The 23,132-nt window shown below is 42.4% G+C and overlaps 1 protein-coding gene across 12 annotated transcripts in view; it reads right to left on the minus strand.

Moving 5' to 3' along the window:
* WWOX (WW domain containing oxidoreductase) overlaps positions 1–23,132 on the minus strand; it is a 932,057-nt gene that overhangs the window by 489,034 nt on the left and 419,891 nt on the right. The window contains exon 9 of one of the 12 annotated variants that reach the window (XM_039888501.1): positions 5,951–5,971. The exons of 10 other annotated variants lie outside the window; for them this stretch is intronic. In XM_039888501.1, the coding sequence (XP_039744435.1) occupies positions 5,966–5,971 (6 nt within the window). In that variant the 3' untranslated portion in view covers positions 5,951–5,965. Of the gene's footprint in view, positions 1–5,950; positions 5,972–13,378; positions 13,934–23,132 lie in introns of those variants that run through there. One more of the 12 variants, XM_039888498.1, reaches the window with a different exon arrangement.

The following is a 23,132-nucleotide window of genomic DNA, read 5'->3' on the forward strand; positions in this document are numbered from 1 at the left end:
TCACATCATGTTCTGTTATTTTCTAATCTCTTATATTCATATTGAATTCCAAACAAGACTCAGTGAAGGCTGGTGACCTTGCTCTGACCATGACAATGGCATTATTCTATGTAATGACAAGAGGTGGTTCTAAGAATTGGCCTTGGCTGTACATCATCACTTATTTACTGGACAATTCGTCGTCAGAGCAGCACCCTTCTGTGCTTCCCTATGAAGCACCCAATCCTAATACATTACAAGCTCCCAAGTCATGGGGTCAATTACTATTGTTAAAAGATGACTTTGGTCCAGATATAATTCACGTTGCCCCTTCTTGAAGCTTTTCCTCAAACAGCCCATGCACAGAGCCCCCATCCTTCTGCATCATGTCTCTTTCAAGAGAGATTTATTACAGGGCTGTCAACACAATCCTACCTTTACGGAAAAAGATAAAAATAAGAAACACCTTACAAGAAGATGCCGTGGCAAAAGCTAAATCATAAATGTTTGATAAGGAATGGTCAAATCCAGACAAATAACTGTTCAATCCCACTTTGTATTAAACAGATAAAGTCATACAGAAAATCAATGTGATGTATTGAAAGAGGAAAATATTGTCAAGCTTGAGGATTGGGTTCATGGTGTTATGAAGTGGTCGCTCCATAAGAACCTGATAATATGGTAGCAACATAAAATTTTTAAAAATGGGGTGCTGTTTGCTGACTTGCTGGACTCGTAAATGGCATCTGAGTCTTCTTTTCTTCTGTTGCTAGAGATAATTTCTGGAGTGACACAGGCATTCTCATGTGAGAATGGTGGAGAAGAAACTGGTGCAACTGTTTTAGTGGATAATTTGGCAATTCCTATAAAACTAATTATTTTGGACATGCACATACCCTTTGTGACAGTACTTCTGCTACTAGAAAACCACCCTTTTGATATCTTTGCTCACATAGACAAAATATATATGCAGGAGCATCCATTACTGAATTATGTGTAAAAGCAAGTTATGAACTCAACCTAAATGTTTGCCAACAGAAGACTGAATAAACAAATTACGGAATATCCATATGATGGAATATTACGCTGTCATGGCACATTAGGAGGTCCAGCTACATGTGCTGATACCAAATAATGGAATATATAACTTTATTCAGTAAAATAGCAAATAATGAACAAAATGTGTTCAATGGTCTCAGTTGCATGCATTTTTAAAAAAGGCTCTCCATGTCTGTATCTGATGGTAAATGCATATGATGTTTCTGAAAGAATGCACAATAAACACCTAATGGCGGTTTCTTTTGGAGAGAGGGTTAGGAATGAGGGACGGAAGGAAAACTTTCACTGTTACATCTCATCCAAAGATGTGAAACTTTTAACATGAGTTTCTATTCTATTACTTTTTATTTCTCCCAAATGGAGTGGTAAACAGCAAAAACCACCACCAAAACAAACGAACAAACAAAAAACGATGGTACCAACTTTTCCAGGAAGAGCAAGCCCTGGCTCATTGTGTGATTTATCTGATAAAGGCAGGAATCTTTGAGTCTCTATCCCTGGTTTTCTTCCACTGGAAAGTGAAAAGTGAAGTGGGAGCTTCCTTACATGTTGAGCAGCCTCTTCCGCCTCCAGAAGGAATATCAATGTCTCAAATTTCCTTCTGTTTCTCCTAAGCCCACACCAAAACTCTTCAAATAAATTCAATGGGTTTCTACCACAGATGCGGGGCCTTTCATTTGCAGAAGTGCATGATAAGGCTGGGCTCCCAGTGGCCAAGGCACTCTACTGCTTAATCTGTAAGGCAGTAACTTCCTTCCTGCTGATGGCATTCATTTATACAACTTGCAATTCTTTTTTTTTTTTTTTATAAGCAGAGTTTACTACAGTAAACAGAAGGGGAAAGGCCTTCTGAAACGGAGGATAATAAAAGCTTGTTTAAAAGAGCAAACGCTTGCATAGAGAAGATAACTCCGTGTCACCACGGTGAGTGATGTGTTTGCTTTGAGGTGAAATAATCGGAAATGAAGATCAATTAACAGTGTACCGATGAGCCTAAGATGACTTGACTTTATTACAGGCACTAACAGCATGCTACATTCCTGGCAAGGAAGGCCCTTGGGATAAGAAGGCAGCTAAGGAAAGGAACTGGAGGCCCAGTGGTTTGCCTTCTGAAATAAATGTCTAAGAAGAGAAGAGTGGCTTACAAAAATGAAAACACTTTTCCCAGTTTACCTTTGACATGACACTTCCCGTCTTCATATAGGCAAAGCTCCCAGCACTGTGATTTTTCAAATACTTTTGGGCTGGTGAACTAGGAGGAAAAGACCCCGTGGAAAAATAAAGAAAACTCTCTTGACCTTGCCTTCTGGAGTTAGAGATTAGTCCCGTGCTTTGTAAACCAAGTCCATGCAGCAAACATTTGATAATTGATTTAAACGATGTGTTAAAAGGTATTTTTCTTACATTGCACTTTCTGTCAGGACTTCTCAAACTTTAGGGTGCATCAGAATCCCCATGGAGTGCTCATTAAAACATGACAGCTGGGTCCCACCTCCCGAGTTTCTGATTAGGGGAGAGTTTGGAGGTGCCTAAGAATGGGCATGCGTAGCAAGTTCCCAGGTGATGGTGACGGGGTAGTTTCATTTCCCTATTTCCTTATCTGTAAAATAGAAATATGAGCAATACCCGCCTATAGTGGGTTAAACAGTGTTTCCATAAAATTCATGACCACCTGGAATCTCAGAACGTGACATCATTTGGAAGTAGGGCCTTTGCTGGTATGATTACTTAAGTTAAAATGAGGTCATACGGAATTCAGGTGGGCCGTAAGCCCAACGACTGGTGCCCAGATAAGAACAGGAGAAGACTCACAGACTCTGAGCAAAGTTAGCAATGTGAAGACGGAAATAGGGAGCTATGCTACCAGAAGCCATGGACCACCAAGGACTTCTGGCAACTACTAGAAGAAGCTAGTAAAAAGGCATGGAACAGATTTTCACTTAGAGCCCCCAAAAGAACAAATCCTCCCCACACCTCAATTTTAGATATCTGGCCTCCCAAAGCTGTGAAAGAACACTTTTGTATTACTTTAAGCCACCCCATTTGTGGTACATTGTTACGGCAGTCCTAGGAAATTAATTCACTTTCTTATGGAATTCTTGTGAGGATTAAATTAGTGGATATATATCAAATGTTTAGAGTAGGGCCTGGCACATAATGAACATTACTTAAGTAGTCATTCATATTATTGTTTGGTTTTATGCATACATTCTGGTTTCCTTATTTTGCTATTAAAAATACCTCCTTAAAACATCCAAAATGCCGAAAAGGGTAGAAAGCAGGGATTCTCAACCAGGGGTGCTTTTGCTGCAATCCCCAACCCCCACCCCCCATCAAGGATATTTGGCAATGTCTGTAGACATTTTTGTTTTTTCAGGACTCAGCGGGGGGTAGGGGGGGCGGGGCGGTGAGTGCTACTGGCATCTGGTGGGTAGAGCATGGGGTGCTGCTAAATATCCTACAATGCACAAGAAATCCTCCCCGCAACAAGATTCATCCAACCCAAAGGTCAATAGTTGGAAGCTGAGAAACTCTGGTATAAAGTGAAAAACTGGTCACCTGGCCGCTGAGTCCTGCTTCCCAAGTGACTCTGGGAATGGCTTGTATCCATATCCTCTCCCTAAGTGTCCTCCTACTTCCCACGAAACATATCATATCAATTATCCATCAATCTTCAGGAGTCAGAGCAATCTATGTGATGATCTTGGCTCTTGCCTTTGGAAGGAGTCACTTGTACGAGGAGCCAGGAAGATACATGGAATGTGCTTTGTGGATGTGTCACAAAGAGGGGACAGAAAAAGGAAATACATTTTGGAGTGGTGACTGTACACCCACAAAGGCCTGGTCAAGTAGTGTTGATGTGCTGTTAAACGATGAAGAGACCGAGGTACAGAAAGGTGATCCTGCATGTCACACACACTTGCTTGTGTTAAGAGAAAAAGCTGAGTATAACATTTATTCTCATATCCACATAATGTTCCTCTCCCATCCCACTCTTTGATGAAGCAAATCAGAGAGAAGGAAGAAAAAAACATGATCCCTCCCAACCATGCCTTTGATACTGGGCTGAGATCTGACTCATTTTTTTTTTTTTTCCCCTTGGCAAACCAAGGCATTTCCTCAGGACTGCACATTTTGGAGCTTAAGATGCACAGAGATAACCATATCCACATACAGAGCTGGCAGGACCCTGAGAGAAGGAACACATACAGCCCATGGGATCTGTGAAAATCAAGCCCATATCACCTAAATATAGTCTAACTTCTAAATAAGGCCTCAGATCACAGATTTGTTTACTTTTATTTGGTGATAATTATTCACAGCAGAACATATCAGAAAATTCTATAATAAGAACCACAGCCAGGAAATAGTAAATAATTAATCACTCTCCCTCCCAGCCTCTTGCATCTCTGTTGATATAAATGACCGTATAATTCCAAACTCAATTATCACTACTTAGCTGTTCCATTTTGTAGTTAAAATCCCACAAAATTAAAGTGCATCAATTGTTAATGGTAATAGACCAGACAAGGGATTAAAGATTATTTTAATGTTTATTTCCTGTCAAGAGATCTTTTGGCAGGAAACACTACAGACAAAAGGCTGCACACTCAGATGAGATTCATATATTTAAATCATCTAACTTCTAAAAACATTATGGATATAATTACTTGTTTAATTTACTTGTTCCCTCAAGATACAGGCTGAGAAGATCAAGCCAACTTTATTATATCAAGTTCTCAGAAAGGAAAGGCCCTGCTCTGTAGCATTTTATAAGCTGTTTTATCCTAAGTAATCAAATCAAATTTAGTGCCCATTTCCCGCCACCCTGAGAAGTAGGGAAAGGAAAAGCAGAGGATGGTTTGTGAAGGGAATGAGATCTCAGTTCAGTTCTCAGGCCTGCAACCAGAGGGATGTGCCAAGGCAAATCACTGAAGCTCCGAGTCTCCTCATTTGTAAAATAAGGTTGATAAGGACCCCTACGCAGGCTGAATGAGGTTTCAGAAGACTGACAGAAAGCCATAGAGTTATGCCAAAATAACCACCAATGCAAAATGCAAACACAGGCATTTTGACATAGTGATGTTTATTTTTAAGGTGGTCACCCAGCCGATCCATGGATTAATTCCTCTGTCTAGATTACCATTGAGATAAACACGCATGCACATCCTGCCCTCACCTGTCTCTCTCTCACACACACCAGAAAATACAACTGCAATGTCCAAGGGTCTTTGGAACACAATTTAAGAAACACTGGTCTATCCCAAAAAATCAAAACGATGGTAAATGTAAGTTCTACCACATTGTCCAACCAATTTACCTAAGAAACGGATTAAGAAAGGTTAAGAAATTCACAGGCAAAAAAAAAAAAAAAAAAAAAGAATATAAAATGTATGAGAGAAAGATGAAAGAGATGAATGGACAGGTAGATAAAAATATTAATTGCTCACATAAAAGTGTTATTTAGATCATGGAGAAATTAGAATCTGAACAGAACTTGGGTCCTTTTTTCCCCAAAGTGCACAGTTTGTTATTTTACCTGTTTATGATCTGCCATCTTCATTAGAATATAAAAACCATGAGGGCAGAGGTATCCATTTGTTCACTGCCATAATGCTAACATTTAAAATAGACCTTAGCACATAGTAGGTGCTTGATAAATATCACTAGTATAACCAAACAATGATGGTGATGATAATTGTATAATTGTTTTATATTGTGACAAAGGGATTTATAGTTCATAATTTTCATATCAGTGAAAATTAACTTTATTTATCAGTAAGGTGCCTGAAAACCAGAAGGGTTGAGAAGCTCTATCCAAATTACACCTAGACAAAGGGTCAGTGAAATCAACTTGAACTCACACTTTCTGATTTTCAATCCTGGGCTCATCCCACGTCACCAATTTGGCCCTTTGAGAGTGTCTCTATACCTGAGGGTGAGGGAAGGCACCTTGCTTTAAGTAGCAGAGAGATGACTTTAAAAGAAATTTCTGCAATAATTTGGGTTCCTCGAATTGGGTGTGACCTTGGACAAATCTTTCTTCATCTCTCTGAATCTCTGCTTCTCCTTCTGTGTGAAGTTCTTGTAGTATGAAGATTTTATGTTTACTCACACCTCTTGAAGGATTAGGGATGTGTCCACCTTCAAGTAATATGTATGATTCAAACCCAACTCAAAATAGCCTAGAGGGAGACAGGCAACAGGCACAGAGGAACCAGTAACTCTATAATGCCGCAACAAACCCAGGTTCTTTCCACTTGCTCCTCTGTTCCCCTCGGGGTCAGCTTCATCTCAGACTGGAAGACCACTTGAGCACAAGATGGCCATGCTATGTCCAAGCTGAATCAATGTAAAGAAGCAGCAGAAAGTCGGCCTCTGCCTGTGCATCTCTTTTAGGAGTAAGAAAACCTTTTCCAGAAGTGCCCTCCATTATCATTGGCCAAGACTAGGTCACATGTTTATTTCTTAATCAATCACTGGCAAGATGCATAGGCTAGCATGATGGGCTTAGATTAATCAAAGGATGTTGCAGAGTCAACCATCATTATTGCTATGCTTACTTTACAATATATGAGGCAAAAATAAATAATAAAATAAACCTGAGTATTTATTTTTAAAAACACAGTGCCCCAACTGTAAATAGCCTAATTCTCCAACAATAGAGAAATGGTTAAATAAAACACTGTTCATTCACATGGCACAATCTTATGAAATCATTGAAGTATTCTTCCAAGTAATATTAATGATGAGAAATTCTTATTTAAAACAAAAAAAAATACACACACACACACACACATACACATAGATTATGAGCCAAATTTATTTATTTTTTAAATGCCATTACTCAGAAGAAATAAAAGAGACACAACAAAATATTAAGAGTGATCCTATCAGGGTAGTGGAAATAATAGCACATTTGAATTTTCTTCTGCCTCCATTCCTAATTTTTTCTTCTTTCTCTCTTTCTACCATGCATACTATTTACCTCTGTATTAAAAAGAATAGAAGTTAGTTTTTCAAAGTAATGAGTCAAATCATGATCTCTACTGGGCCTAGCCAAATAATTTACATAGGTTATTGTTAAGAAGGGTTAAGAAATTAACAATCTAATAAAAATATATACACATGTAAAAGAAATATCTGCTTATCTACCAATTCTATTTTTATCACAGAGAAATCAGAATCTGAAAAGAAATGTGGCATCTTTTCCCCAGCACCCAATTTTTGAGCATGCTAAACCCTGAGTCCTGGGCTGGGGGTCTCGGCTGGGAGTTGATGGCAGCAGGTAGCTGTCTAGGTAACACACAGGGAAATCCCAAAAGGGTTGAGAAATGACTGTGCCTGGAGCAGTAGGGAGAAGAGTGGGCTGCAGAGGGATCTGTGTGATTTATTATGGGTTCTTCACAGCCCTTTGTAGTATCTATGATTGCATCTGGCATTCATGGGATAGAACTTCCAAACATGTTTTTAAGTAACCTGGATCCTTGTTCTCAAGCTGTCTTCTACATACCTGGCTTATCCTGAAGGTTTATAGATAACTTCCTTTAAAAGTCCCAGGAAAACCAATAATACATTCACCTTATACCCGATCTTGGCATAAAATAATCATAGTAATAAATCAATTGATAACGGTGACCATCTCCATGTCTGGCACTCTGCCAGCCATTTTACCTACACTATATCTAACTCCACCGGGTAATAGCTAACAATTACTGCCCCCATTCGAGAGATGGAAAAACTAAGGCTCAGAAAGAGAAAGTCTTATTATGAGTCCAACCAAGCAGTTTGGTAGAATCCAGATTCATACTCGGTTGTGCCCGATTCCAAAACATTTGCTCTTTGTTACTAAAGAGGTTCTCCTTCAGGGCTTGGGGAAGTAGCAGCTACATTCCTCAGCAAAGCACTGATGCTTAGCACCTGCACTGGTGGCAGAGGGAGAGACAGGTGATAGGGCCTGGGAGACTGGCTGGATCTCTGGTAGTATATGCCCTGAGGTTCTTGGTGAATAGAACTGCTAAGCATGTAAAAGGTAAAGGAATAAGTGTAGCCCTGGGCCGTGGGTGAATATCAGGGATAGAATCTGGTATCATTCTGACCCATCTTGGATACAATCTGCTCACACTTCCAGGGACCTGCATGGCTTCCCATCTTCAGGGGACTTGTTCTCCTGCTGGAGTACGACACCGAATAGCTGCTTATATTCAATCTGACATCCAAAGATATTTTAAGAGTCTGATTCAATCTTTATATCTTTTCTGTAGACACAAAGGAACCATGGCCTTCCACTACCTCAGGGCTCTCTCCCTCTCTCTTTTTCTCTCATTCTCCTTCCCTGTTAGGGATGCATGCTAGGGATGCACACACACAAAAAAATAGGGCAATTTAAGGAAAAATGGTGTATAATGGTGCTATTTATGTGCTTTGTGGGATCCTGATACCAACTGAGAGATGCCACGTACCCAGGCCTTGGGTCAGGGGTCCAACTTCCTTATAAATATGACAGCTGACCAGATGGGCAATGGCTTTGGTCAAGGGACTATCACTTAAACACAGGAAAAGACAAATCCCCATCAGTCCCATGAGACTCTCTGTTAAGGAGACTCTCATTGTTGTAAGGATTTAGGATATAAACCCAACAGCCAGCCCACTTTTCCCCCACTCCTTTTTCATTAGAAAGTGTTCCACATAGGTGATAGAATAAGCTCTGTAATTTTCTGTCTGTATCAAGTGGCTGGCTCCCAAAAATGCACAGTGGAACTTTTGTAGGCCAGCTGAGATTTGTGTGATGGGGGGATGTGGCAGGGAAACCCATTCCATAACCTTTCACCAGGCATAAAATTTACTGTGAATGGAGTTCCTAAAGGTCCATGTTGGCCTCTGATTTAAAACTATTAAATCTGCTTTCTCGAGAACACCTCCATTATAATAAATACATCACTATGACAACATATGCTAATTGCACAATTCAAAGACTAGAGTGAACAAGCTATACGTGAAAAATGCAGTTGAACATGGTTGTCCTGGATTCATACCACTGAGACTTTAGATTTGGGCTGAATCACTGGAAGAATATTCAACATCTGATGAACCAGCTGCCCCCATGGCAGACAGTAGTGAGAAGCAGGGCACCAGGACCCAATTACACACAGGTGACAAAACTGAACCTGTGCTCATTTAAAATGTGGGTGGTGTCTCCAGTTTATGGAATTTAAAGAAGAAATTATCTGTATATTTATAGATAAGAGTATGCTCTTCTGAAAGGCAAAAAGAGTGCGAAGCAGACACACACACTTTTTCATCTTCAAGGTATGTCTTGAGGATATTAGAGTAACACTATGGTCGCTGTATTTAGTGATCTATTAAAAGGAAAAATGAGATCCTTTTAATAGAACTTAGCCAAACACATTTTTCTTTTCTTAATCTGGGTTCATTGTGACTGTTTCTCTTCTTCATCTCTCTTCCCTGCTCCCTCAGACATTTAAGTCAGTCCTGCTAGCCTCCAGTTGCTATGATGGACACATAGATAAATTACAACAGAACCTGCCCTTCAGGGAACTCTAGGTAGATCAGAGAAGTAGATCAAAATAGCAGACTTAGATTCAACCACAGACAAAGAGTTTGGATCCTTCCCTGCTGCGTGGCTTATCACCTTAGGAAGCTGAGATCACTTAATTCTTCTGACTGCCCATTAACCAGACCTGTTAAAAGGGGGCTAAAAGTAGATTAGTGAAATTTCCCTAAGAGTTAAACAAGATGATGACATTCAACACACAAAATAATAACGTAACAACAGTAACAAATTATTTTAACCAAGATCAAAAGGGCAGAACCATAAGAAAAGGATAAATGAGAGAAAAGGAGAAAACTAAGAGATGGAAAAGACCAAGGTCATGGTATGTGTTGATATACAGTGGAAGGGTTGTGTGGAAAAAAATAACCTGGTCTAGCAAGAAACAAAGGCCACCCAAATGAGAACGGAGGGAGGCCATTTATTCAAAGCTTGTTATAGCAAGGAAGTCAGCCACCATCAGGAGTGTCTGGCAGACTCAAAGGCAGGCAGGAGAGAGGGAAAGTTTTATGATGAAAAAAGGGAAGGCTTCAGGTGTGCTCTTATTAGAGGCTGCTGGCATGGGGAAGCTGGAAGTGAGCTAACTGGAAGTGGGGTGTCCTGTGTGGCTGATTTCAGGATCATATATAGCTTTCTCTGATTGGTCCTCAGTTGGAAGTGGGTAAAAAAACTTAGGGAAGCTGGGTGTTACTGCCCATGTCTTGGGCATTCTTGGTTGACTACTGCAAAGGTTATGGTTTGGCTTCCTAAGCTGGCTGCCGCAGAGGTTGTGGGTAAATGTGGTCTGGCCGTGGTCCGTTTGTATGTTCAGTCTCTCATTACCGAGATCACCTCATAACCAGTGACTGTTTGGCTCAGAGCTGTCCACAGAAAGGATTGTGATGGAAACTCTTCCCCAAAGCAGTGAATACAGAGGAACTAGCTGGCTGCAGACCAAGTGGGGACCACTCATCGTGCTGCCTTAGGAAAAAGGCATCATGTCCTCAGAAGGCCCCACACAGTCGAAAAACCGGTTCTCTGTCACCTGGAACTTTGTATAGGGATACACGTGAATTAGAGAGGAAAAAGGTGCTTTGACATCCTAAAGAAACAGCTGTTTTTCATATAACTTCTGGGAAGTGGTAATTTATTCAGTCATCTTTCAATGTAATTCCTGTCTGACTGATTTTCTCTCTGGCTTCGTCTTCTCCAAGGTGTTATGCACTTGTTCTGGGTGAATAAAAATAAGTATTGTGTAAGATAGGAGGGTTCAAGAAACCATACGAATAACAGAAGAGACTAAGTAAAAGCACGTGAAAAAGAAAAGCTCGCCGCTCATATAAAATTTTTGCCAACATGATTACTAATGTTCCTTTTTTGGAAAAAATAGCAATAAAACCTCTAGCTTTTTAGAGCTAGAGATCCCCCCAAATCAGAAATACTCGGTCTGATGTCACCAGTGTTAGCCATTGCATTTCTGGCTCTGTTTTAGAAGCTTCTATTTTGGGTTTAGGGTTTAAAACCTATTGCTTACCAGCTGGGGGATCCAGAGTCACCCTTAGGGTTTGGTTTGGTTTTGTTTTGTTTTTTGAGGAATAAAAGAAGTGAAAGTCTGAGGGCTTAGTATGCACTCAGGAAATTGTAGCTATAATTTTGTAAAACGGGGAAGAATATGTCCACTCTCACAGGATGCTGGCACTGAAGGTATGATGAAATGGACATTAGGCCTAGAATAGTGGCTGGTCAAAGCAGGCTGGCATTCATTCCCTTTCCTAACAGACCCAAAGATACTTTGCAAAGATTTCATTGTACAGTATACTGAAAAGGGACCTTTATCACATAATCACGAGCTCATTTGCGTAATGGTGTAAATGTATAGAGAGATAGAAGAAATCAGAGTAACCAGCTGGTCTCCAAAGTGAGAGTAGAGTTTAAGGGGCAGTTTATTCCCCATCCTTTGCATGTGTCAGGTCAGCATTCATTTGCCCTCATGGTAAAGCATCCTGATTCCTTTGGGAAACAGCTCTCCCCCTACCCCTCATTCACGGTGACACAAAACTTACAGGTTCAATCATTTCCACATGCTGATTCAGGAATGCATCCTAACTAAACTAACCAGTCAACTGATGAACTCCAGATTTTGACACTGGAGCTTCACATCTTAAAGATGCAACTGGCTTTGCCATTATCAATGAAGAAAGTTCTCAGGTCAACAAAGGGAAAAGCTGAGCCAAAAAGGGAAAGAGATTTAGAGATGATAGATAGATAGATGATAGATAGATAGATAGATAGATAGATAGATAGATAGATAGATAGATGATAGATAGATAGATAGATAGATAGATAGATAGATGGATGATAGATTCTTCATGACTTCTTCTGAATACTCAGTTCAGTGGAGGCTGAACCACTTTTATGCATAGATATAATAAAATTTTAAATATGTAAATTTTTGTGAGAGTTTAGAGGCTAAGGAACTAAAGGCTGAGATAGAGAATGGAAGGACATTACTTTCTCTGGTTAGGATAATGTGGTAGGCAGAATGATGGTGCCAAAGATGACCATGTTCTAATTTCTGAAACCTGTGAATATCTTACTTTACATGGCAAAGGGGACCCTGCAGATGTAAATAAGTTTGTTGAGATGGGGAGAATATGCTGAATGACACAGGTAGAATCACAAAGATCCTAAAGAGATGGAAAAGCCAGACAGAGGAGCAGAGTCAGAGGGATTGGCAGGTGCTACACCGCCAGAGTTGAAGATGGGAGAAGAGGACCATGGGCCAAGAGGTATAAGTGGCCCCTAGAGATAGAGCAGATTAGATTCTCCCTTAGAGCCTCCAGAGGAAATCTAGCCCTGCCAGCACCTTGATTTCAGCCCAGTGAGACCCATTTTGGACTTTCAGCATCCGGAACGGTAAGAGAACATATTCATATTGTTTAAGCCACCGAGTATGATGTCATTTGTTACAGCAACAATAGGAAACTAATACAGATGGTCAGAGGAGAATTTACACTGAGAGCTAAGGGATGAGGAGGAGATAGCCATGCCAAGGGTGGGAAGAAGATCATGGCAGGAGAGGAAACAGCTATGGAAAACCCTGGGGTAGGAAAGTGGTTGACGTGTCCGAGAATAGCAAGAAGATCGTTGTGGCTGGAACGTACATTGCTTAACTTTGAGGTTCAGAGAAGAATTTAAAGCACTTAAAATACTCAGTGCAACCCGACTTTGGGGGAAACAAAGCATTCTTTAATGATTTCCTTGATTCTAAACTCGTTGAGGACTAAAACCGAAGCTCATCCATATATTAATAATAACTAGCACAAAGAATTCTACCAAATGCAATTTTCCATAGTAATTCCAATTTATATGCTTATTTAGATTCCTAACAAGCATTCGAAATTTTCTCGATGTATCTTACTCTCATACATTCTGTCCTGCTGTACCTAACAGTATATTCATACGCCAGACCCAAAATAGGCACTAAATAAATATTTGTTGGATAAATATGCCCAGTGTTTTTCATTTGAAAATACAATCCCTGATGCTATATACCTGCCATGACTTGTTCTCTCAAGCCACCCTAGAAATAATTAAAATGTTTTGGTTGCATAAAAGAGGAAGATGACAGACCCAGGGGTAAGCATTTGTCCACTGGCACTACCTGTCTCGGCAGAAGCTGGGGGCGCGGGGGGGGGGTGCAGTATAAGAGTGGGGAGGAGTGATTTTTTCATAAAGTATTATCAAGATATCAAGTGGGCTAGAGGTTACTAATTACGACAACTGCCTCATGTTGGGAAGAAAATATTTTTTGGGAGCAGGGCTGTCCCTCATACCAACCACTTCAGCTGCTGAGTAAGCAAAAAGCAATGTGAATAAACTCTGTGGGCATAAGAAGTCCAGGGCTTCCTTTTAAATCAGTTCCTAGAAGGCAAGAAACCAGTATATCATAGTGAGACAATCATTTATAATGGGACTGTTATTAGGAGCCAAGATATAAAAATTGTACATGAAACAGCCTTATAAGCAGATTCAGTGTGTGCCCGATTAACCTCCCTATCCCACGGGGGGCTGTGGCTCAGGGGAGTGGTAATGAGATGTGGAAGCCATTCGCCTCGAGGTCACAGGTTTAAAACTGGACATGTTAGAAGGGGCCTAACTGCTATTTCTGCGTGACTCGGTGGAGCACAATTGGGCACGTGGCTACCTTGTGGGCTTGGAGACACAGAGACCAGAGTTTGAGCGCCCGCACTGCCCCTGAACTAGCTGTGGGATGTTCGTGCTGTTCAGATCCTCCTGCGGCCTCAGTTTCCCAATTTATAAAACCTCGTCAGAGTTGATTTTCTGAAAAATAAATAAGAGTATGCTTGGCATGTGGTAAGCAGTTGATATATGTAACCACTACTATTCTAAGAATACATATTTTCTTTTGAGTTCTTGGGCATTAAAGGTGGCTATAAATATTACCAGCTACAGCACCATTGGTTCTACCTGGGTTTGGGTAGCTATATGGAGCTTCTCTCTATCTCAAGTGAACAAAGAAGAGGTCTTTATAGTCCGTATCTAGTTTGGGTTACTGGGAGCAGTGCTAATAGCAGTGCTAACATTTATTGAGAGTTTACTACATGCCAGGCAGTTTAAGTACTTCACTTCTATTAACTAATTCAACCATCACAAAACCCTCGCACAGTAGGTAATAGGAATAGTACAAGTAATAGTAGGTACTAGTAATAGTATTACTATTATAAGCAATAATCTCATGGTTTTACAACTAGGAGGAGGGACATAATTTGTACCCAGATAGTAGGATTCCGGATTTTGGTTAACTCTTAAACTATGTGCTAACCCTAAACTATGTGCTAACCCTAGGCAGAGTTAGGAAGAGATGTTTTTCTTGCATCTGTGATGAATGTGTCTCATACCCAGGATTCCCCACTGTTACATCCTGATGTGGAACCAAGTCTCAGCAGGAACAATAGAAATTGTGGTCAAAGTGGAAACTGGCCATGGACCCAGAGCTGTCTCGGCTGGCAGAGCCTATGGCAAGAATATGGGGACTTAGCTTGCCCACAGATCTGATCTATCAGGCGGGTCCTTGTGGCAGGAAAACCACAGAGACAAATTAGGTGGGAACTGTGGGTCTGGGCAGCATTGAAATTGACCTAGAGCATACAGATGGTACTCAAGGAGAGTTGATAGATGCCATGTAGGCTGACATGAAAGCGGGGAGCCCAGAAAGGAAGAAGCAGTGTGAGGGGCTTTGAGCAAAAGAGAAAGGCAACATGAAGCGACAGAAAGATGAACTCGGAGACCAAAGCCCTGGGTTCAAATCCCACTTCTGACCTCTTCCCCCTTCCCTTTCTCCCCTCTACACTCGTTGTCTTATCCTTGATATAAGGGTGAAAGCCTTCCTGACAACACAGGATGCTGTGGAATATCCCTTGGTTAGGAATTCTGATTCAGGTATATACAAAAGGGCCATATATTTAATTTTTTGTTAAATGGAGAGAAATTATAAATTGTTTGGGGTGGCGGGGCACAAGGTCTCCTACGCAGGTACATCTCACTCAGTTTAATACAGCACTTAAGTGTTAACCCTGTAATAAACTGGTGGTTCGTCCCCACCTCCCCCCCAACACTTTGTACTTTCCAAGGACCTAAGGCTCTTGATGAAAAGGGAGGAATAATCCTTTCTTTGGTGTCTGCGATCAAGATCTATTTGGTAACCCACTCCTCTAATACTGCCTGTGCAGAGAAATAATTTTGGCTCCCCGTTAATTTGAGTATTGAACTGAAATTCTGCAGCTGCTTTCTGCCAAGCCTGAAAGCAGAAATTAATTTCAATGACCCAGGCGAGTGGAGGGGAGCTCTGTCAGGTAATTAGTCTTCGTCTTTGCTACTCAGGGTCTATCACTGTGCTAATCCATACACAAACCCAGGCATTCCCCGAGTCACTGGCAATCTGCGGGCCGTTTAACTACCTCTTGCTTGGGTTCACGGAGAGCAGGCGCATCTGCAGGAAAACGGATGAAGGCTCCCTTTCATGTTTCCCTTCTTTCTACCTATCTAGGGCTGGCAGAATTAATGCGGCTGATTTACATGTTATTTTCCTGTTTGATCGAGTCTGCTATTGACTAAGCAGAGCTTGGGGTGGAAGAGGAGGTGGGGGGAGGCGTTCCCCCTCATACAGCTTTCTGACTTGCCAGTTTATTAATGAAAGAGGCACCAATATTGATAGCCCTGACACTACAAGTGCAGCAATTAAAGGGTATGTCCTTCCAGGCTTCTAATTAAAAGGGAGATTTTTTCTACCCAGGATGGGTCCTATTGTCCTATTTGCATTCAATTCTAGTTTGGGTTAGGGACACCCCTTCCTATTCCTTCAGGAAAATCGCCTGGAAACCTTAGACCTGAAAAAATAAACAAAGGTGTGAAAAGCTTTGTTCTCAACGGGGGTCATTCTGCAATTCAAGGAAAAGAAGGGTTTTTGGAGAAGGCATCTGTTCACAAAAGCAGCCTGCTTCCCTCCATCCCTCTCCCAAACACTTCTCAGAGCTTCACGTCATTCATGTGTTTAACCCTGAAGGGGGTGGTGGGGTGGGTGGGCAGCTAACGAATTAAATAGCAGCTACAATAATTTCCTGAGCACTTACTAGAGGACTTTACATCCGCTAGCACAGTTCAGCCTTACAGCAACCATGTGGGGTGGGTCTCAGCGATTCCGTTTTTCAGATGAGAATGCTGAGACTCAGCTCAGAGAAGGTGAGCGCCTGGTGGTTCTTGCTGATCTGAAGTCCTTCTTTATTCCACTCTGGGTGCCAAACACTCAAAAGTCTGAGGGGTCAGGCAGGTAGCATATGTGGCGGAAGCAGGTGCACTGAGAACATGGGATCTGGGGCGTCCTCATCCCATCTAAAGGAGCAGCCCATACCTCGCCACCCCACCTACCTGTCAATTCTGCAACCCGAATTCAAGCCCAGAATGACAGGTCTTTGGTGGCACTCAGACGTTTCAGGAGAAGTCAAGAAATTTGGACTTTTAAGTGAACTATTCCTTAAATGATAGTAACTCATTAGTTAAGAAAGCTCACATTTGCAACTTCAGAGTCACTCTCCACCTGCCTCCTTGGAATCATTAAGATCCATTTTTTACTTAGTGTTTGTTTGGTTTCTGAATCTCTCATGGGAATGAAAATGACCCAGCTTTGTTTGTCAGCTTTCCCATGTTACTAGGTCTGGGTGGTCACATGCTGTGGACTGTCCCAGCACTGTGTGGAAATTAAAATGGACACAAACTGTGATTCCCAAAATGCCTCCCTTCTAGTCCCTCCACCGCTGACATCAGGTCCTCACTTTACCTTTTTAGCAGATCTCACTTCTCGCCCAGGCCAGTCTCTGACAAACCAATCCTGTGCACCTGGAGATTGGTGGGCCTCTCCCAGACCCCGATTCGCCTGCCCCTGTCACCGTGAACAACCCTGGGTTTCCTCCTAGTTCAGCAAAGAGCCAACTATGTGACCTTGGGCACGATTTTTTCCTCCTTCTGCATGACTCAGTTTTCTCAACTGTAAAATCAGAGGATATTCATACCTCACAGGTTTGTTGTGAGGTTCCTAAAAGAGAACATATGGGAAAGTTTGAGCATGGAGCCTGGCTCCTGATGAGGAGGCTGCCAGTCTTGGCATGTGCCAAGGAGCCAAAGTGCACGGCTCAAGGTTTGAGTTTCTTTGCCAGGACAATGAACAATGAAACAGAACAATGATTACTAAACACTGGGGAGCCAGCGGGTCTTTTGGCCTCAGTTTTTCTACCCCTAGAGTGGGTTTTATATGCCTCCCTCATAGAACTGCTGGGATATTATTAAAGGAATTCAAACTGCACAGAGACAGGTGACCAGGTTGAAAGTGCCTCCCTATGCACATGGTGGAACCAGGCATGGGAACCCCTGACATTCAGCGGGACTGCAAGTAAACGGGCTCCCACGACCAGCCCCCCGAGGTCTTAATTCTGTTGCTTCAGACTCATATCACTCAGGTTTTATGCTTGAAAGTCTTTTTTCATGCTTAGGACTAAACCTTGGAAATGGAAAAAAATAATTTAAAAGCCTGAATCTTCATAGGAGCCACAATGGTGACATCTCCTAATCATGTCTCATTTTACTGTGAATTCCTAGAAATGACAACATCTCCTCCTAAAACACACACGCAGAGAGAGGGGGAGAGGGAGAGAGAGAGACTGACTTGACAAACAGAAAAGCTCTAATGCTCTAATGTATTTTATTGGAATCAAAAGTACTCTATCTCACCTCTGACCCCCCTCCCATCCCCTCTAGCCCGCTGCTGGGGGCATGGAGGAAAAGTCAGAAGCATTAGTCTGGTGTCAAGTAGCACTGCCATCCACATTCTGTGAGAGTCAATTGCAATTAACAGGGCCATTCAGCAAAGGCAGGTTCGGACAGACAAAGGGAGTACAGCCAGATCTTATCAGAGCCCAAGGCGAGCAGGCTGGGCCTTTCCCAGGCTGTTTTCACAGAAATAAAAAAATAAAATAAAAATAATGGTGGTGAAGGAAGAACTGGGTAGGTGACAGAAAGCTGGATCAAGAGGAAAGGGAGAAGGATAGGGAGTGAGAAGAGCTAGGTAACTGCGTAGGGAGGTTTAAACACAGAAAGACAGACTCCAGAGTGAGTCCATCCCTTGGGTTCAAATCCTGACTTTCTGCCGGCTACTGCAGATAGGTGGGCAGGTCACTAACCCTTCCAACTCTTGGTTGGCTTATCTGTAAAATGGGAAAGTAACAATACTTTCCTGTTTTTAAAATCGTCGTATGAAATCATGTTTACAAAGTGCTGAGGGTAGAGCTTGGTAGTGGGCAGTTATTCTGAGAGAAGAGCTTGGCTTGGCTTGGAGAAGGAGAGGCGGACATCCAGGAGAGAAGTGGATTTCTCAAGCAAGCATCCCTTGGAGGAAATCAGACTGCACGGAGACAGGTGACCAGGTTGAAAGTGACTCCCTGTGCACATGGTGGAACCAGGCATGGGAACCCCTAGGATGGTGGTTCATAGGTGCTGATGCCAACTACTCTGTAAGCTCCTTACAGGCTGGGAGGTGGGGAGACACACACTGTAGTCAGCCCTGGGTTGAGAAAACACTTGCCAGGCTCCCACCCATCACTCCATTTTGACATGCCTTCCCCTCCAAAGTGCTTAAATTTCTTTTCAAGCAGAAGGGCTTGAACACCACCAACTGCATGTTTAGCTCTGTGCTATTTACCAAGGGGCACATAGCAAACCACCTTTACCTCTCCAGTTTCTTTGTTCCTTTATTTCTTCATTATGAGAATGAGGTCACGGACTAAGAAAGCACAATTTCATGGAAAGACCTGATTTCATAATGCCGGGTGGGCCACTGATGAGTGGCATGACCACAGACCAGTGGCTCAGACTGTTTCAGGCTTCATCTTGAATGTGGAAGCATTAATACTCATCCTAGGGTTATTGTGAGCATAAGTAAAAAATAGCAGGTGTGGCTGAGTGTTCCGTGTGCACTTTTATAATTCCAGCTTTCTTGGTGTGCTCCAGATAGACAGGAGCTGGCTGGCTTGAACTGTCAGCCTGTCTCGAGTGGGCACGTGCCCCTGTCTGGACTTGGGCGGACGAGGGGAACAAGTCCAAACCACACCAGCCTCTTCAGCCAGATAAGGAATTCTCCTCAATGCACAGGCCCCGAGACTGGTTTTATGAATTCTTTAAATGATCACGCTCGCACCGGCACCATGAAGAAGTTATCTGAAGGAACAGACAAATTAACTGGAGGTTGAATACTTGATCCTCTTCCAGAAACAAAAGCACAACTCCAGGGAGGGTGGGGAGACTCCTCTCTATTTTTACTTTCCTAGCTAAGCTGACTATTTTGTTCACAGGCCTCGGTAATTGAGCATACACCTTTCAGAATTCCAGAAACTTGAGACTAAAATAACCATTCATTTAAATTTTTTAAAGTTCCCATGGAGCAAGAGGAAAGGGGGGTCATTAGTAGTAAGCAAAAAGACTGAGAATGGTCGAGGGGAATAGTCGCTTGATTTTCTATCAAGAAAAAAATAATAATACACAGCAAAACCTCATTAAGTCAGTATCGGTTTATTCAAAAGAGCTTATCATCTGCAGTAACTATTCCCCAATCAACTGGATGCCTCTATTGTAATCTTCTTTAATGTTGAAAGTCTGATAAATAAATATATTAATATATCAGAGAGGACAAACTTGGTTTATTCAAAGGCATGTGGTATTTTGAGTGATGTCTCTAAGTGTCCAGCAGAGCAATCAGCGCATAGTAGGTATTTGATAACCCTTAGCTTCTTTTCCCTGCATTTTGTATGATCAGAATTTTAATCCGGTCTATAACATGTCTAGTCCTTATCAATAATACCTTGCTTCCATTTTAATATACTATCTTTTATTAAACTGGAGCCACAAACTCTTAATAGCAAGGGCCTGTTCAAGGCATTTTAATCACTACTGGAGTGCAGATGTCTCTCCTAGGAAAACACGGGCACTGTTCAGCAGCCACGATGGGGACCGTCCATCCACCTTCGTGTTGGCAGAATGAGTTACAGGATTATATTATCAATGCAATTAGGCCAGGCTCCCTCTGCTCGTCCATAGCAGACCTCTCGGCTCTGTACAATAAGAGGCACTATCCTCTGTGACCTGGTTTCCAAAACATTTTTTTCCCTCAAGTGGCCACCACTGAGCCCTGCATGGAAAGGCCAACTTTCGAGTTTTGTCCGTGCCTGCCTCTCATAGGTCTTCCAGCATGGATACCCAGGCCGAGGGCAAAGAGACACCTCGTGCCGTTGATGATGACAAGATGCCAACGTCAATGATCGTGGAGTTAATGATGCCGAGGACGATGACATGGATGATGTTGATGGTGCTAGCTCCGCACTGCACACGTCAATGTGCTAGTCTCCGTGCGAGTGCTGGAGGAGCATTTTCAGCATTTAATCCTCCCAAGAACTCTCTAAGGAAGAGACAGTTCACACCCCTGTTTTGTAGGTGAGGAAACTGAGGCTTAGAGAAAATGAATGACTTGCTCAAGGCCCACAGAAAATAAGTGGCCCACCCAGGGTATGGACCCAGGTATGCGACTTCTAATTCTTCAAATTATACAACACTAACCCTGTGTCTTAGTCTGTGTGGCTGCTATAACAAATTACCACAGACTGCGTGGCTTAAACAACAGACATTTATTTCTCATAGTTCTGGAGGCATGGAAGTACAAGATCAAGGTACTGGCCGATTCGGCACTTGGTGAGAGTCTCTTCCTGGCCTGCAGGAGGCCGCCTTCAGGCTGTATCCTCACATGGCCTTTCCTCTGTGCATGCATGCCGAGAGAGAGAGAGAGAGAGAGAGAGAGAGAGAGACAGAGAGAGAGAGAGAGAGAGAGAGAGAGAGAGAAACAGAGAGAGACAGAGAGAGACAGAGAGAGAGGAGACAGAACTATCTCTGTTCTCCGCTTCTTACAAGAGCATCCGTCCCATCATGAGGGTCCCACACTCATTACCACATCTAAACCTAATTACCTCCCAATACCATCACATAGGGGTTAGGGCTTCAACACATGAATTCAAAGGAACACAATGCAGTATATGACAACCCATTTCAAGCAATTCTGTCTCCCCTCTAGTCTGGTCAGGAGTAGCACGTCAGAAACCCCGTCTTCACTTCCAGATCAGTGGTCTCAGAGGAGTCCTAGTCAGGATCTAAGGCAGTGTGGCCCAGATCCAGGTCCACCTGACATCCTTCTTCATTCTTCCTAGGCAATGGGCTCAAGGGGTAGCCAGGCATCCATCCACTAGGCAAAATACCTAAGGCTTAGATTGAAAGGGTTTCCTACATCTTATTCTGGTAGCCCAGAGTGAGCCAGACCTTAGCAAATCTTGAGTCAGATAACAACCAGATATTGAGGGGAAAGAGTGTGATCTTGGCATCAGACACATTTAGATTTAAAAATCTAATGACACTGGGCAAGGTTTCCTGTATGTGCGGTGGAGAAATACGTACTGCAGGGATGTTTTCAAAATCAGATGAGGAATCTCAAGTGAATTCATGGGCTACGTCTGGCGTGCTGTAAAAGCTGTATAAGTATTACTTTCTTCATAGGCTCTTTCCTGCCTTGAACTCTTTCTTTTCCCCATTCACAAATGCAATACTTACCCCAACCCCACCTAAACACACACATGCACTCACATACACACTCACACATGCTGTAGCCTAGTACTGAACCTCTAAACCAATGACTCTCAGCCTTGTTCCCACTGTGTGATGTTATAAGTGAGACCCATTCTCATCGGTTCTAAGTCCCTAGAACGTCAATGCTTCTACTTGCTCTCCCAATCAAAGAGCATTTTTGGTGCATGAAAGAGTGGGTAAGTGAAAGAGATATTATAAGGATAACCTAAACATCAAATATATAAAAACTAGAAGCCCATCGTTCCCAAACTTAGGTATTTGAACATCCATTTGTAACAAGATACTTCTCGTACACTCAAGCAGAGACCAGCTCTTAGCTGACAATAATTTATGGTGTTCCCATTGCCCTGGGCACTTGTATGTTAAAGTCAAGATCTTAAATACTCAACAAAATGAATCTCTAACAGTAATAATGTTCTTCCAAATGTTAAAAAAAAAAAAAAAGGCCTGTGGTATAGAAGAATATGGCTAGATCCTTAACATACACCTGCTCTGGATGCTCTGGCTCAGGAGCACTGAGGGTAGGTGAAATCCATGTTACACCCCCCATGGCTAGCTGTCAGTTGGACTGGGGGTTGCCTCTTTGGGTCCTCTAGGGGGTCAAACTACTAAAAGGACACATGGCCCTTTGGGCAGCTAAGCTGGAATTGTTCTCGGCAATGAGAAGCCTGAGAAAACCAACAGCAACCAAAAACTCACCAGGAGGGTTCTCCCCCTGCTCCCCTAGCTGACTTACATGAAAGTGGAAAGTGAAACGGGTCCCAACCCCCTTTTGATGCACTCAGGAGCAGAGCCCAGGTTTCACTGCACACTCCGCGACCCGCTGAGTTCTCTTTATGAATCATACATAAAGTAGAAAAGCAAAAGAAGCCTGCCAGCTCAACTCTGCACCTCACAGCAAAGCATAAAAGCACGCAGGAGGTAGCAGAAGTTGCTTTCCTGAGAAGCAGTCTTGCAGTGATCTGTTTATGAAAAGCAGGGGATCTTTGTAGTGGCATTGCTCAAGCTGGAGACCTGTCTGCATACTTGTCAGAAACCTGCACAATGACAGGATGGAAGCCAGTGTCACCACATGTGGTCTAGAGTCCTGAACTTGTGATTGTTTTAAAGGCATGCAAAATGCAGTCATTTGCCCCGGGCTTGTTGTTAGGAAGGGTAGAGATTGGGGAGAAAATGAAATCTTTGGGATCAGACAGCTGTAAGTTCAGTGCCCACTCTGCTCCTGACTAGTTGAGTGACCCCGTGAAAGGCACTTAAACTCTCCAAACCTCAATTTCTTCAAAGTAAAATT

Source organism: Pteropus medius, unplaced genomic scaffold, assembly GCF_902729225.1.
Source record: "Pteropus medius unplaced genomic scaffold, Ma_sr-lr_union100, whole genome shotgun sequence".
Classification (NCBI taxonomy): Eukaryota; Metazoa; Chordata; class Mammalia; order Chiroptera; family Pteropodidae; genus Pteropus; species Pteropus medius.